Source organism: Lathyrus oleraceus, chromosome 1, assembly GCF_024323335.1.
Source record: "Lathyrus oleraceus cultivar Zhongwan6 chromosome 1, CAAS_Psat_ZW6_1.0, whole genome shotgun sequence".
Taxonomy (NCBI): domain Eukaryota; kingdom Viridiplantae; phylum Streptophyta; class Magnoliopsida; order Fabales; family Fabaceae; genus Lathyrus; species Lathyrus oleraceus.
Window position 1 is genome coordinate 16,853,638 of NC_066579.1, and position 13,424 is coordinate 16,867,061.

At 38.8% G+C, this 13,424-nt stretch overlaps 1 protein-coding gene across 1 annotated transcript; it reads right to left on the bottom strand.

Annotated features, from left to right (window-relative positions):
* Positions 1 to 2,978: 2,978 nt before the first annotated feature.
* LOC127087584 (uncharacterized) lies at positions 2,979 to 3,896 on the bottom strand. The gene has a single exon (XM_051028493.1). It carries the CDS (start codon positions 3,894 to 3,896, stop codon positions 2,979 to 2,981), a length of 918 nt encoding a protein of 305 aa, XP_050884450.1.
* Positions 3,897 to 13,424: the final 9,528 nt, after the last annotated feature.

Genomic DNA, 13,424 nt, shown 5'->3' on the forward strand with positions numbered 1-13,424 from the left:
ATGATTGACAGTGATGTACTTCTTTTCCCTGATATTATTTGACGAGATATTTCTATATGTGATAAAATGCTTAATATTCCCAAAATTTGTAAATAAAACCCTAAAGTTCCTTTGAAATATAAAAACAAATCATATGCACAAGCATTGCATGCATCATGTGCATAAGCAGGTTTTGTTTCCGGTCTCTTGTCCTGTGGTCTAACTCTGTGCTCTTCATTAAGTGTAAAGAGCTCATGCGTGGCAATTTGAATGGAATTTCACAAAATGCACTTAATCTTCATGCCTTCGAAAATGGTGCTTCCAAACTCCAAATGCTACCTCATGAGTAATGGTTAGAGAGCTTGTTGCATAAGGAGCAAATGATATGTTGATCAAAATTTCAATTGGGCCTTGGAAATGAGTGAATTTTGAGTTTAAAGTGTAGGGTGCAAAACATGCATGAGTGAAGTTTCCAAATTTGTCCAATGTTCAAGCCCTTCTGTCTCAATGATGCAAGCTCCAAATGATAAAACCTTCAACATAAAAGTCATAGATCTTTTCAAGACAATAAATTTTGACTTACATTTTGCATCATTTGGGTTGTTAATGAAGAAGTTATGGGCACTTGAGGTTGGCCTTTTTTCCATTTCAATGACTTTCATCCAAACTGACCTATAATGTCTTGCATTATCACATGTATTTGTTTTAAGATTTTGAAATTTTACTCAACATAAGATTTTAAGTAGACACAATAAGCTTTCCAATGCACTTGGTTCCACCTCAAAATCATAAACAATGAATGAGTTATGTTTTTGGGAAGTTGACCCAAAATTAGGGTTTCAATCAAAATGACCTGTAATGTCTTGGAATGAAAGATGACATTCCATGCTTCAAATCATATTTTGATGAACATGAAAGCTGTTCATATTTTCCTTTAGAACATATTTTATCTTGGGATCATCTCCATTTGACCAACGCATAAAAAGTTAGGTCTCAATGCATTTCAAAATAGTCAAATGAATTGACTGACCAACTCCTCAAGTCCATGCCTCAAATCTTGACGAATTGATGATTGAGGGCACTCACATAAGTTCAAATATGCATGAAATAATGAATTTAAGAACTTCCCTTGATTGTATTTGACCATGGGTTGAGGTTGCTTCCTGAGCAAGGCATTGTTGATGATCAGATGAGTTAGGGTTTCCTTGGGAGACAAACCTCAAACCCCTTGACTTGCTTTGATCAAAATGATGAATTGAGATACTAGGGAGGCATATTTGATGGATGAGAGCTTTGGGAACCATTTCCATGCTTGCTTTCATCTTCTCTTGACTTTATCATTGCACAAAGGATCTCCTAGAAGCTTCTAGACCTTGTGATTGCTCAAGCTACAAACAAAAGATGTTAGTGACATTTTTTGTGTTTTTGGTTAATAAATAAAATGAGAAAAGCAATGATATACAATTCAAGCATGCTTGGTGATCTCAAACCACTCACAAGAGGTCCCACCCAAAGGCAAAAAAGGGAACCAAGATGCTCATGATCCTTGAGGCTTTGCAAATGCAATGTTATGATGCCATGAGGGATCTTAGGGCCAAAATTGGGGTCTTACACGGTGTACTTAAGTAGAATACGAAATATGGTAAGGTATCACGCGCTTAAGTGATTTTGGCATATTATAAGATATGGGCCATATACACTTGAGTGGGCTTTTTAGCTTGCAGCCCACACAAGTGGTTCTATAAATAGAACCCTTGTGTAGAAGCATTGTTACACTTGCAATTTCGTTTCTCTCTCTCTCTCTCTCTCTCTCTCTCTCTCTCACTCACTCAAAGCCTTCATTCGTAGCAGCTAGCACTTAGATTGAAGGAATCCGTTCGTGTGGACTGAGTAGAGGCGTTGTCATCGTTCAACGTTCGTGATCGCCACAAGAGGTAACGATTCTATCACTGATCATGTCATTCGTAAGGATCATTAATGGAGAAATTTTAAATTCTTCTGCGTTTTGGGTCGCCCTTCTCCTTCACTACTTGCATAGTATGTTACATGAAGTTTCTTGTCCCTTCTTTGTCCTAAGACTGCGCCTACAGCATAGTCACTAGCGTCAGACATGATTTCAAACGGTAATCTCCGATCGAGTGGTTGCATGATAGGTGCGGTGATAAGACTTGTTTTCAGTTGTTCAAATGCCGCTAGGAATTTTTCATCGAAGATGAATTCGACGTCTTTCATCAATAGACCAGTCAATGGTTTTCTGATTTTTGAGAAATCTTTAATGAATCTCCAGTAGAAACCGGCGTGTCCTAAGAAGCTTCGTATTTCTCTTATGGTTTTCGGAGGCTGGAGGTTTTCTATAACTTCTATTTTGGCCTTGTCGACTTCAATCCCCTTGTTAGATACTATGTGTCCGAGCACGATTCCTTGTCGGACCATGAAATGGCATTTTCCCAATTTAGCACTAGGTTCGCTTTTACGGATCTCTTTAGTACCATTTCAAGATCCGATAAGCAGCCTTCAAAGCTATGTCCGCATACGGAGAAATCATCCATGAGGACTTCCATGATGTCATATATGAAATCTGCACAAATTGCCATCATGCATCTTTGGAATGTTGCAGGAGCGTTACACAGTCCGAATGGCATTCGTCAGTAGGCAAATGTACCATAAGGGCATGTGAAGGTCGTTTTCTCTTGGTCGTCGGGATGAATAGGGATTTGGAAAAATCCCGAGTAACCGTCTAGGTAGCAGAAGTGAGAATGCTTAGCCAATCTTTCAAACATTTGATCGATAAAAGGTAAAGGCAAATGATCCTTCCGAGTGGCTTTATTTAATTTTCTGTAATCAATACACATTCTACTTCCAGTAACCACTCTTTGTACTATAGATTCTCCTTTTTCATTGTTAACAACTATGACGCCTCCCTTCTTCGGTACGACATGTACTGGGCTGACCCATTGACTATCGGATATCGGGTAGATAATACCTGCTTCTAACAACTTTTACACTTCTTTCTTTACCACATCACTCAGAATGGGATTTATCCTTCTTTTATGTTCTCTAGAGGTCTTACTGTCTTCCTCTAGCATTATGCGATGCATGCATATGGAAGGGCTTATTCCTTTTAGATCTGAGATATTGTATCCTAAAGCAGTTGGGTATTTCATCAAAACGTGTAGAAGCTTTTCGGTTTCTATCTGCCCTAAGTCTGCATTTACTATTACAGGTCGCTCAAGTACAGTGTCTAGGAATTCGTACCTTAGATTTTTGGGTAACGTCTTAAGTTCTAGGGTCGGTTTCTTTGGGCAAGGCATATGATCGGGCGTTAGTGCTAGGCATTCACTTAGGTTGTCATCTTGGTATTCCTTGCTTAAATTTTCATCTTCATAAGTAGGAGGCCTTGTAATTTTTAGTAATTCGGAGTATGATGCTTGTTCATTCTCCATTTCTCTTATGCATTCATCAATGACATCTAGTAGACAGCAGGTGTCATCTATAGCTGGTGTGTTTAGGAATTGTGTCAAAATGAATTCGACCTTTTCCTCCCCAACTTCGAAGGTTAGCTTGCCTCTTTTTACATCTATGATAGCTCCGACTGTGGCTAGGAATGGTCTTCCTAATATGATAGGGATGTTGGAATCCTCTTTTATATCCATGATTATAAAATCTGTAGGAATAGAGGATTGTCCTATGCGCACCGGAACGTTTTCCAGCATACCTACGGGAAATTTAACGAAATAATCTGCAAGTTGTACAGACATCCTCGTAGGTCTTAGTTCTCCCATTTTTAGTCTTTCGCATATGGATAAGGGCATTAAACTAATACTAGCTCCTAAGTCGCATAGTGCTTTGTCGATGACAAACTTTCCGATTATGCAGGGTATAGAGAAACTACCTGGGTCTTTCAACTTAGGAGGCATATTATTTTGTATTATGGCGCTACACTCAGCAGTAAGTGTAACGGTTTCGTTATCCTCTATCTTCTTCTTGTTAGATAAGATTTTTTTGAGAAACTTAGCATATGAGGGCATCTGAGTTATGGCTTCTGTAAAGGGTATTGTGATATTCAATTGTTTTAGAAGCTCTATGAATTTTTTATATTGCCCTACACTTTTAGATTTAACAAGTCTTTGAGGATAAGGGATAGGGGGTTTATATGGTTGTGGAGGAACATAAGGTTCTTCTTTCTCTACGGCCTCTTCGTTTTTATCTTCCTCTTGTTCGTCTTCCTTCTCAGTTACCTTACCTGGGTCTTGATGCATGGATGGGTTTTGAGTTCTAGGGTCGGTCGATCTGTCTAGTTCTGTCCCAATTTGTAGTATAATAGCATTTGCATGACCTTTCGGGTTTGGTTACGGCTGTCCAGGAAATGTGTCTGCAGGAGCAGCGGTAGGTGCTTATTGTTGAGCCACTTGTGAGATTTGTGTTTCCAACATTTTGTTATGGGTGGCTAATGCGTCTACCTTGTTTGCTAACTGCTTGATTTGCTCACTAGTGTGTATATTTTGGTTTAAGAAATCCTTATTTGTTTGAGCTTGGGTAGCTATAAAGTTTTCCATCATTATTTCTAAGTTTGATTTCCTAGGAGCATTTTGAGTATTTGTGGCAGCTTTTTGATATCATGGTGGTATGGCAGGTGCTTGATTAGCTGCATACAATGCATTATTATTTTTGTATGAGAAGTTAGGATGGTTCTTCCAACCCGGGTTATAGGTATTTGAGTAGGGGTTTCCTTGAGCATAGTTCACCTGGTCTGTGGAAGTTCCTGTCAAGAGTTGACATTCTAGGGAAGTATGCCCTTGAACTTCGCATATCTCGCAGTTTGTGTAGAAGCAAGCTTCAATCCAAAAAGAATTTTGATGAAGACAACATGTATCAATGCAAAAAGAGAAGAGCTTCAAGAGAATTCAAGCATCAAAGTGATCAAGCCACATATGCATAAGCAACATTTGGCTTAAGCTTCTTTTTCAAGCCAACTTTTTGGAAGTTTGTTGATTCACTTCTGTAATACCCCAAAATTTACCCTTCATTTTTCCTGGAAGCATACGCTTTACACCTCATGCATTCATTCATTTTTAGGTCATTTAACATTAGATACATTAGATACTTCTTTTTCGATATTCAGACTGACTCTCACCGTACCAGACAGATTCTTCTTTCAAGACCACCTCTTTGCCGATTCTGACAGGCATTGTTACTTCACTTCACTTCAGTGCAAATTTTTGGGTTTTTATGATATTCAATCCCTTGATACCTCGAAAGCACGATAGCCGCTGCTATCTTCTTTCCAGGTCTCCAGTTGATTGAATAGGGGCAGCTGTAATACCCCAAAATTTACCCTTCATTTTTCCTGGAAGCATACGCTTTACACCTCATGCATGCATTCATTTTTAGGTCATTTAACATTAGATACATTGCATTTCATCATGTCAATCAGAATTAGATCCAAGAAACTAAAAAAAAAAAAAAAAAAAACGAAAACGAAAAAAAAAAGAAAAAAAAAACGAAAACGAAAAAAAAAAGGAAAAAAAAAGTTAAAAATAAATAAATAAATAAAATTAATTAAATAAATAAATAAAATATAACAAATTTTTTTGGACTTGGGTCTCCCTCATTTGAGCCCACTACCCACGAAAATCAGTCTATAAATACTGAAGTTTCAGTAGAGCAAAACACACTTGGAGTTACACTGGGAGATTCACTTGAGAAAAGGGGGGAAGCAAAATACTCTGAGGTTTCCTTGGAACAAAACCCTGAGGAAAAAGATAGTGAGAGAAGAACTAACAGAGTTCAGAGCAGCCTCCAAACCCTGAAGGGAACTCAACTGCACAGAATCACCTCTGCCTCACATAAACCCTAAAGATTGTTTTGTAAACCTCACGGGTGCAACTCAATTTCAATCAAGCTCTCCAATCAGGTTTTCCATATATCCATCATCTTTATGCCTTTAATTTGAATGCTCTAAATGTATGAGGAATTATGGATGAATTTGATACCCTTTTGATGCATGTGTTTGACAAGAGGTTTAGGCCTTCTACCCTTGATTGCTTTTTGTGAGCTTTTTGTGAATTTTGATGGAATTATTCATGTGGTTACATTTTGATTTAGGGGAAACTCTTGGTTACCCTATTTTGTTTCTCTAACCTGTTTATTGAGTTTTTTTTGTGAGGGCTCACATGACGTTTGCAGGGATAACTTGCGTGGTTTCCCACTTTATTTGTGGGATATCCCCTGGAGGTTCATTCCGATTATCTGTACTGACCCACTTTCTTTGATGATGTTAGCTTGGAAGGATCCCTGGGTTTCCCATTCCTTTAATTGCTGTAACTTCGGATCTTTATCCGTGTGGTAATTTTTTCCTTTTCTCGTACTTTATCGCTTTCTTAGCTGGAAGGCCTCGATAGGAGGCAATGTTTGAGCCCCTTGGTGGCATTTTACTTTGAGATACATGTTTTGTGTTTTGTATTCATATCCCCACATGTAGCGCGGTTCCTTCGTCAAGGACTGCCTGTTTTCCCTCGAGCATCCCAAACCCTAAAACCCTTAACACACGTTTACTCCTTCTACTACAGGCGAGTAAGTCTCCAAAGGTCGAGCATCCGGTAGATTGCGTAGTAACGTTGTTCGTCCAAAACCCAATCCACAACCCCGTAGTTAGCCGAACTACGACTTGCTCTGATTCTCATTCCAGATGAGATACGTAGGCATAAGACGCGATGTCTTAGCGAGCACACATCCCCCAACCCATAGGTCAGCCGAGCTACGAAGACTCTGATTCTCATATTCAGATGAGATACGTATGCAGTGGATGCGACATCCGCGCGAGTCATTTCTCTTAACCTTTTTAGTAAATAAACACATTAGGTAAACCCACACCCTTTAGACAAAAACCACAAAAGTGGATCCCGTAGAGTACTATGGATGCGTAGGGGTGCTAATACCTTCCCTTCGCATAACCGACTCCCGAACCCAAGATTTGGTTGCGAGACCCCGTCTTGTCCTTTCCTTTTTCAGGTTTACTTTGAGCGTTTCCTTTCCCTCCTTTGGGATGAATAACGCACGATGGCGACTCTTCTGTCTTTTTCTTTCGCCGGTTGTTTTTTTCGCGCACTGTATTTTTCAGGTTGCGACAACTTCTAAGGTATATCTAATTCACTCTTAGATTAGTATACAAGTGTTCAACAATCATGATTTGCATTTCCATATTTAACCTAACCAATTTTTAACATGTTGAAATGAAAGACACATTTTTCTTAAAGTATTTTTCTGCATTTCAACAGTGATAACCGGTTAACCATATGGGTTAACCGGTAAACAACCCTGTTTCTGAACTTCCTTGTTAACGTTATACGCGTTAACCGGTTAACCCATTTCGTTAACCGGTTAACACTGTTCGTTTCAGTAAAAAATGATTTTCAAAAACTTATACCTTTTCATCAATTTTTATAAAGAAAATTATACCTCTTTGAAAAGGTGTTTTGTCAATATAAATTCTTGAATCTTTTAAATGAAAATTCACCTCCAAGAACTTTCATAAAAACTTAAGATACTCACTCTTTCATATTTTTTCAATATTTCATAAAAGTGTTCATAACCAAATTTTCATCTCATTCCATTTTTGTTGAACACTTATATATTATTCATTGAGTGAATTATTTATCTAAGGAGAAGATCAATCAAGAGAAGATTGATAGTACTACACTTTATTCAAATCATCAAAAAGATTTATTTCTATTTGACTTGTGATCCAGGATTGTTGGACACAAGGGTTGGTGTGGCAAGAGGATTGTTCTTGCACACTTGATTACCTATAGGTTAGATAGTAAGCATCACCTTTGGTGTGAGTAGGCTGTACAATAATTCGAACTATAGTGAAATCTCTTTCGAGTCGAAAGGGGAGTGGATGTACCTTCGGATTGTAAAGGGAACCACTATAAATTCCGGTGTCTTTTTACGTTCCGCAACTTATTTTTCCGCACCTAAACGAAAAATAACCAAAAACCGGAAACAAGTTCGAAGAATTTTTAACCACCTAATTCACCCCCCCCCCCTCTTAGGCGCATTTACAACTTACAATTGGCATCATAGTAAGTTATAGGTGACTTGTTCCTAGAGATCAACATGGCTTCCGCAAGCATAAACCCGGTTTTCAAAGATGGTGGAAGTAGCAACAAGCCCCCACTCTTCTCCGGAGAATATTTCGATTTCTGGAAAATCAGAAAGAAGGCACATCTTGAGACCCAAGGGGAAGGTATATGGGAAGCAGTTGAAGAGGGTCCACACAAACCGGTGAATGTGGTGAATGGAGTTGGTACCCCAAAGTTGAAAAACACTTATGACGAAGATGATAGGAAAAAGATTTTGAATGAGAAGAAGGCAATCAACATACTCCAAAGCGCTCTTAGTATGGACGAGTTCTTTCGTATATCTCAATGTAAATCGGCAAAGGAGATTTGGGACACCTTGGTAGAAACACATGAAGGAACCACCGAAGTGAAGAGATCGAGGCTAAACACTCTAAGTCAAGAATATGATATGTTTCGCATGCAGCCCGGTGAATCTATAGTTGCCTTACAAAAGAGATTTGTCCATCTAACAAATCACTTGATTGCTCTTGGTAAAACCTTCACCAATGATGATCTCAACCTGAAAGTTTTAAGATCTTTGACAAGAGAATGGCAACCGAAAGTGACCGCTATTTCGGAAAAGAAGAGTCTCTCAACAATGACATACACGTCTCTATTTGGAAAACTTCAAGAACATGAATTGGAACTTGGAAGGCTCGAGAAGCACGAAAGGCAAGAAAAGAAGTCCAAGGGGATTGCCTTGAAGGTTGATTTAAAAAATGACAAAGATGATGAGACGTCCGAAGATGAGAACTTTATGCTTCTTGTGAAGAAGCTTGGTAAGTTTTTTAATAAAAATAAAAATTCCTCTTATCCTATAAAGAATAAACATTTCAGGAAAAAGGAAGCATCCACATCAATGCAAGACGTCACTTGTTATGAATGTGGACAACAAGGTCACATAAAGCCGGATTGCCCGAAACTTGCAAAGAAAGGAGGATTCAAAGGCAAGAAGGAATTCAAAAACAAAAAGGCTTATGTTGCTTGGGACGATAATGAGATCAGTTCATCTTCGGAATCGGAAAGCGATGAATGTGCGAACATGGCTCTTATGGCTTCACATCAATCCGATGAAGAAATCGATGAGGTTAGTAGCAATTTTTCAGTTTATGACAATGACGCACAAGATGTTATAGATGAACTCTTAAAAGAATGCAAGACCTTGTATAAAAATATTTCATCCCAAAAGAAACAAATTTCATCCTTAGAAGAAAAAAATATTGCTTTGGAAAAATATATTGAAAGTGAAAAACAAAAGTTCATGGATGAAAAACAAAGTCTTGTATGTAAGAATTGTGAGTCTTTATCTTTTCAAATTGTTCAACTTAAAAGAGTTTTAGAAAGATATGAAAAAGGTCAAATTGGCTTGGAGGAAATTCTTAATCACCAAAGGTATTCTAATGATAAAAGTGGATTAGGATATTCTAAGTTTTCCAAACCAAGCACAAATGAGACCATTTTTGTTAAAGCAAGTGAACAAGTTGTTAAAGAGAAAGTAAACAATTCTAAAAGTGTGCATCAAAGTCATAAAAAGAAAATGATTGCTAAGAAGAAGAATTATGTTCCTAGATATAGAAGTCATTTTCAACCTACTTGCTTTTATTGTGGAATCAAATGCCACACACCTAATGCTTGTTATGTGCGAAACTTTAGCGTTCCAAAAGGGCATTATGTGTGGGTTAAAAAGGGTACTAACTACCAATGGTATGCTTGAAGACATAATTTAGTTTTGTAGGTATGCTTGAAGACAACCTCGAATCAATGGTATCTTGATAGCGGTTGTTCAAAGCATATGACGGGCGATGTCGACAATTTTTCACATCTATCGTTAAAGGCCAAAGGATATGTTACATACGGTGATGACACTAAAGGAAAGATCCTTGGAGTAGGAACCATTGGAGCACCTCCTTTTACCATCATCGAAGATGTCCTTTATGTTGAAGGCCTAAAGCACAACCTACTTAGCATAAGTCAATTGTGTGGCAAAGGGTTCCGGATCAACTTCACAAAGGATGAATGTGTGATAGAACATGAAGTCACCCATGAAATTTCGCTAAAAGGTAAAAGGGTTAATAATATTTTTATGACTTCTTTTGATGACTCTTCCTTGAAGGTAAAATGCTTAATGACAAACAACAACGAGGCTTGGCTATGGCATAAAAGATTTGCTCACATTCACATGGAGCACATGAACAAGTTGATAAAGCATGATCTAGTTGTTGGTCTTCCAAAGATTAAGTTCATCAAGGATAAGTTATGTGACGCATGTCAAAAGGGAAAGCAAACCAAGACAACTTTCAAATCCAAGAATGTCGTATCTTCGTCAAGGCCACTTCAACTATTGCACATGGATCTCTTCGGTCCATCAAGAACGAAAAGCTTCGGAGGTAATGTTTACGCTTTAGTGATTGTTGATGATTTATCTAGATATACGTGGACATTGTTTCTTGTGCAGAAAAGCGATGCTTTCAAGGCGTTCAAAAAGTATGCGAAACAAATTCAAAACGAGAAGTCCCTCACAATAACCTCCATAAGAAGTGACCACGGTGGAGAATTTCAAAACACATTCTTTGAAGAATTTTGCGAAGAGCACGGAATTTCTCACAACTTCTCCGCACCACGAACACCACAACAAAACGGTGTCGTAGAAAGAAAGAATAGATCTTTGGTGGAGCTCGCAAGAACAATGCTCAGTGACTCCAACCTTCCTAAATATTTTTGGGCGGACGCAGTTAGCACAGCATGCTTTGTTAGCAACCGTGTCAACATTCGGCCGATTCTCAAAAAGACTCCGTATGAGCTTTTCAAAGGAAGGAAGCCTAATATATCTTTCTTTCACATCTTTGGGTGCAAATGTTTTGTCCTCAACAATGGAAAGGACAACCTTGGTAAGTTCGATGAGAAATCCGACGAAGGTATCTTCCTTGGCTACTCTCTATCTAGTAAGGCATTTAGAATTTTTAATAAAAGAACTCTTACTATTGAAGAATCAATGCATGTATCTTTTGATGAAACTAACCCCTCGAAAGAGGATAACATTATTGTTGATGATGATGATGATATAATAGATATGTCACAACAAAAGGAACCTTCAAATGTTCAACAAATACCACAAGGAGATGGCTCACCAATCATTGAAGAACATCATGAACTACCGAAAGAATGGAAAACTCATAGAGATCACCCGATCGATAAAGTTATTGGTGATATTAGCCAAGGCGTTGCAACACGACTAAATCTCAAGGATGCTTGTCTCAACATGGCTTTTGTATCTCAAATAAAACCAACCAAAGTCGATGAAGCCTTAAGCGACGATCAATGGATAGTAGCAATGCAAGAAGAACTCAACCAATTCGAAAGAAATCAAGTTTAGAGTCTTGTACCAAGACCGGACAACAAGCACATCATAGGAACAAGATGGGTCTTCAAGAACAAACTTGATGAGAATGGTATCATAGTTCGTAACAAAGCAAGATTGGTCGCACAAGGATACAACCAACAGGAAGGAATTTATTTTGATGAAACGTTCGCTCCGGTAGCAAGGTTAGAAGCAATTCGATTATTACTTGCTTATGCTTGTTCTATGAATTTTCAGTTGTTTCAGATGGATGTCAAAAGCGCTTTCCTAAATGGCTATATCAATGAAGAAGTCTACGTCAAACAACCTTCGGGTTTTGAAGACTTCAAGAATCCTTCATATGTGTACAAGTTGAAGAAAGCACTATATGGCCTAAAGCAAGCACTAAGAGCTTGGTATGATCGCCTCAGCAACTTTCTATGTGAAAAGGGATTTGTAAAAGGAAAGGTTGACAAGACTTTGTTCATAAAGAAGATCAAGGGTAATACCTTATTGGCTCAAGTCTATGTCGACGACATCATCTTCGGTTCAACAAACAAAGATCTTTGCGAAGAATTTTCAATCATGATGCAAGGAGAATTTGAGATGTCCATGATGGGAAAATTGAACTATTTTCTTGGATTACAAATCAAGCAAACAAAGGATGGCATCTTCATCAACCAATCCAAGTATTCGAGATGTACATTTATTTAGTTACCTGCTTGCATTCATCTGCTGTATCTGTTGGAGCTGTTGTTTGTTTGTTGGGATGGGATGTTCTACGAGAGATAAGCCCATTACCCAGGCTTGAGTGTACACACAGGTTTTAGAGTGGATAATCATGAGGCTTACGTGGCATGTTGCTACGTTAAGTCGTTCGTGAAGAACCACACCCAGATGAGGTTTCTTTTGGATATATTATGTCCTACGGATGTTCCGTAACGACATGATGTTCCTTTAGAAATCGTCGACTCTGGTGAGCATTTCCCGAGAACTCAGTCGAGGCCTCTCCTCCGAGACGTGATTATGTTAGCTTTGGTGGGCGCATTCTCGTTGATCAATCCGAGGACCCCGAGACTGGGAACTTGCTTTAGGATGTCCTGTTGAGGGGAGTCAGTGGAGGTCTTTTATCCCGTAATAATGCCAAACCTTCAGTGGTAAACGTATTATTCGCGACTGAAGGGCTGAAGTTGACGAACTTCTGTTCTTAGAACCTACTAGTGAGGGGGGGGGGGGGCTAAATTCAGGAAACCTTAACCTCCAACCAACTCGGTTTTCTGGAGCAGAGCTTTGATCTTGTATTATATTCCTCAGTGGTTTTCTCTTCAGACAGTGTAACCCGACAGATGTTCAAGCAGATACAGCAATCCTGATTGACATACCACTGCACTGCATTCACATCATCACATCATTTGCATTCATATCATTTAACACATGTTTATCCATTTCAAGGGGGTTTACATCTTCTTCTTGATTCCAATCGGAGTTTTTCTGGTTCTCTTAAGATGGATATTGGCAGAAAGAGACTTGTCGCCTACAAGTTTCCGGTGGTCTGTCTGGAGCCCATCCAACAGTTGATGCAGTTAATGGATCCTGGTTCTCTAGAAGGATTCCGAGAGGATTATGGTCTGATTCTAAGTTTCGTCACGGTTCTTTCCAAAGATCAACATGACGCCCTATTCACACTGCTACAGTTCTATGACCCTCCACTGAGATGTTTCACTTTCCCGGATTATATTTTGGTCCCTACTCTGGAGGAGATCGCCAGTTTTCTCAGAGTTCCTATCAGGTCACAGTTATTGTTCTACAGTTCTGAGTTTCTGCCCGATCTCAGCATGGTTGCTTCAGCCACATATTTGGAGGAATCAGTCTAGAAGGCTAATATGTGTCAGAAGGGAGAAGTTAGTGGTTTTCATCTGAGTTTCTTACTGGGAGAAGCAAAGAAGAAGCTGGAAGACGGTAACCAGAGGGGTTTCAATGTTGTG

Bases quoted from the DNA above. Each gene is read 5' to 3' on its own strand.
- LOC127087584 (XM_051028493.1), bottom strand. From the start codon at position 3,896: ATGCCTCCTAAGTTGAAAGACCCAGGTAGTTTCTCTATACCCTGCATA.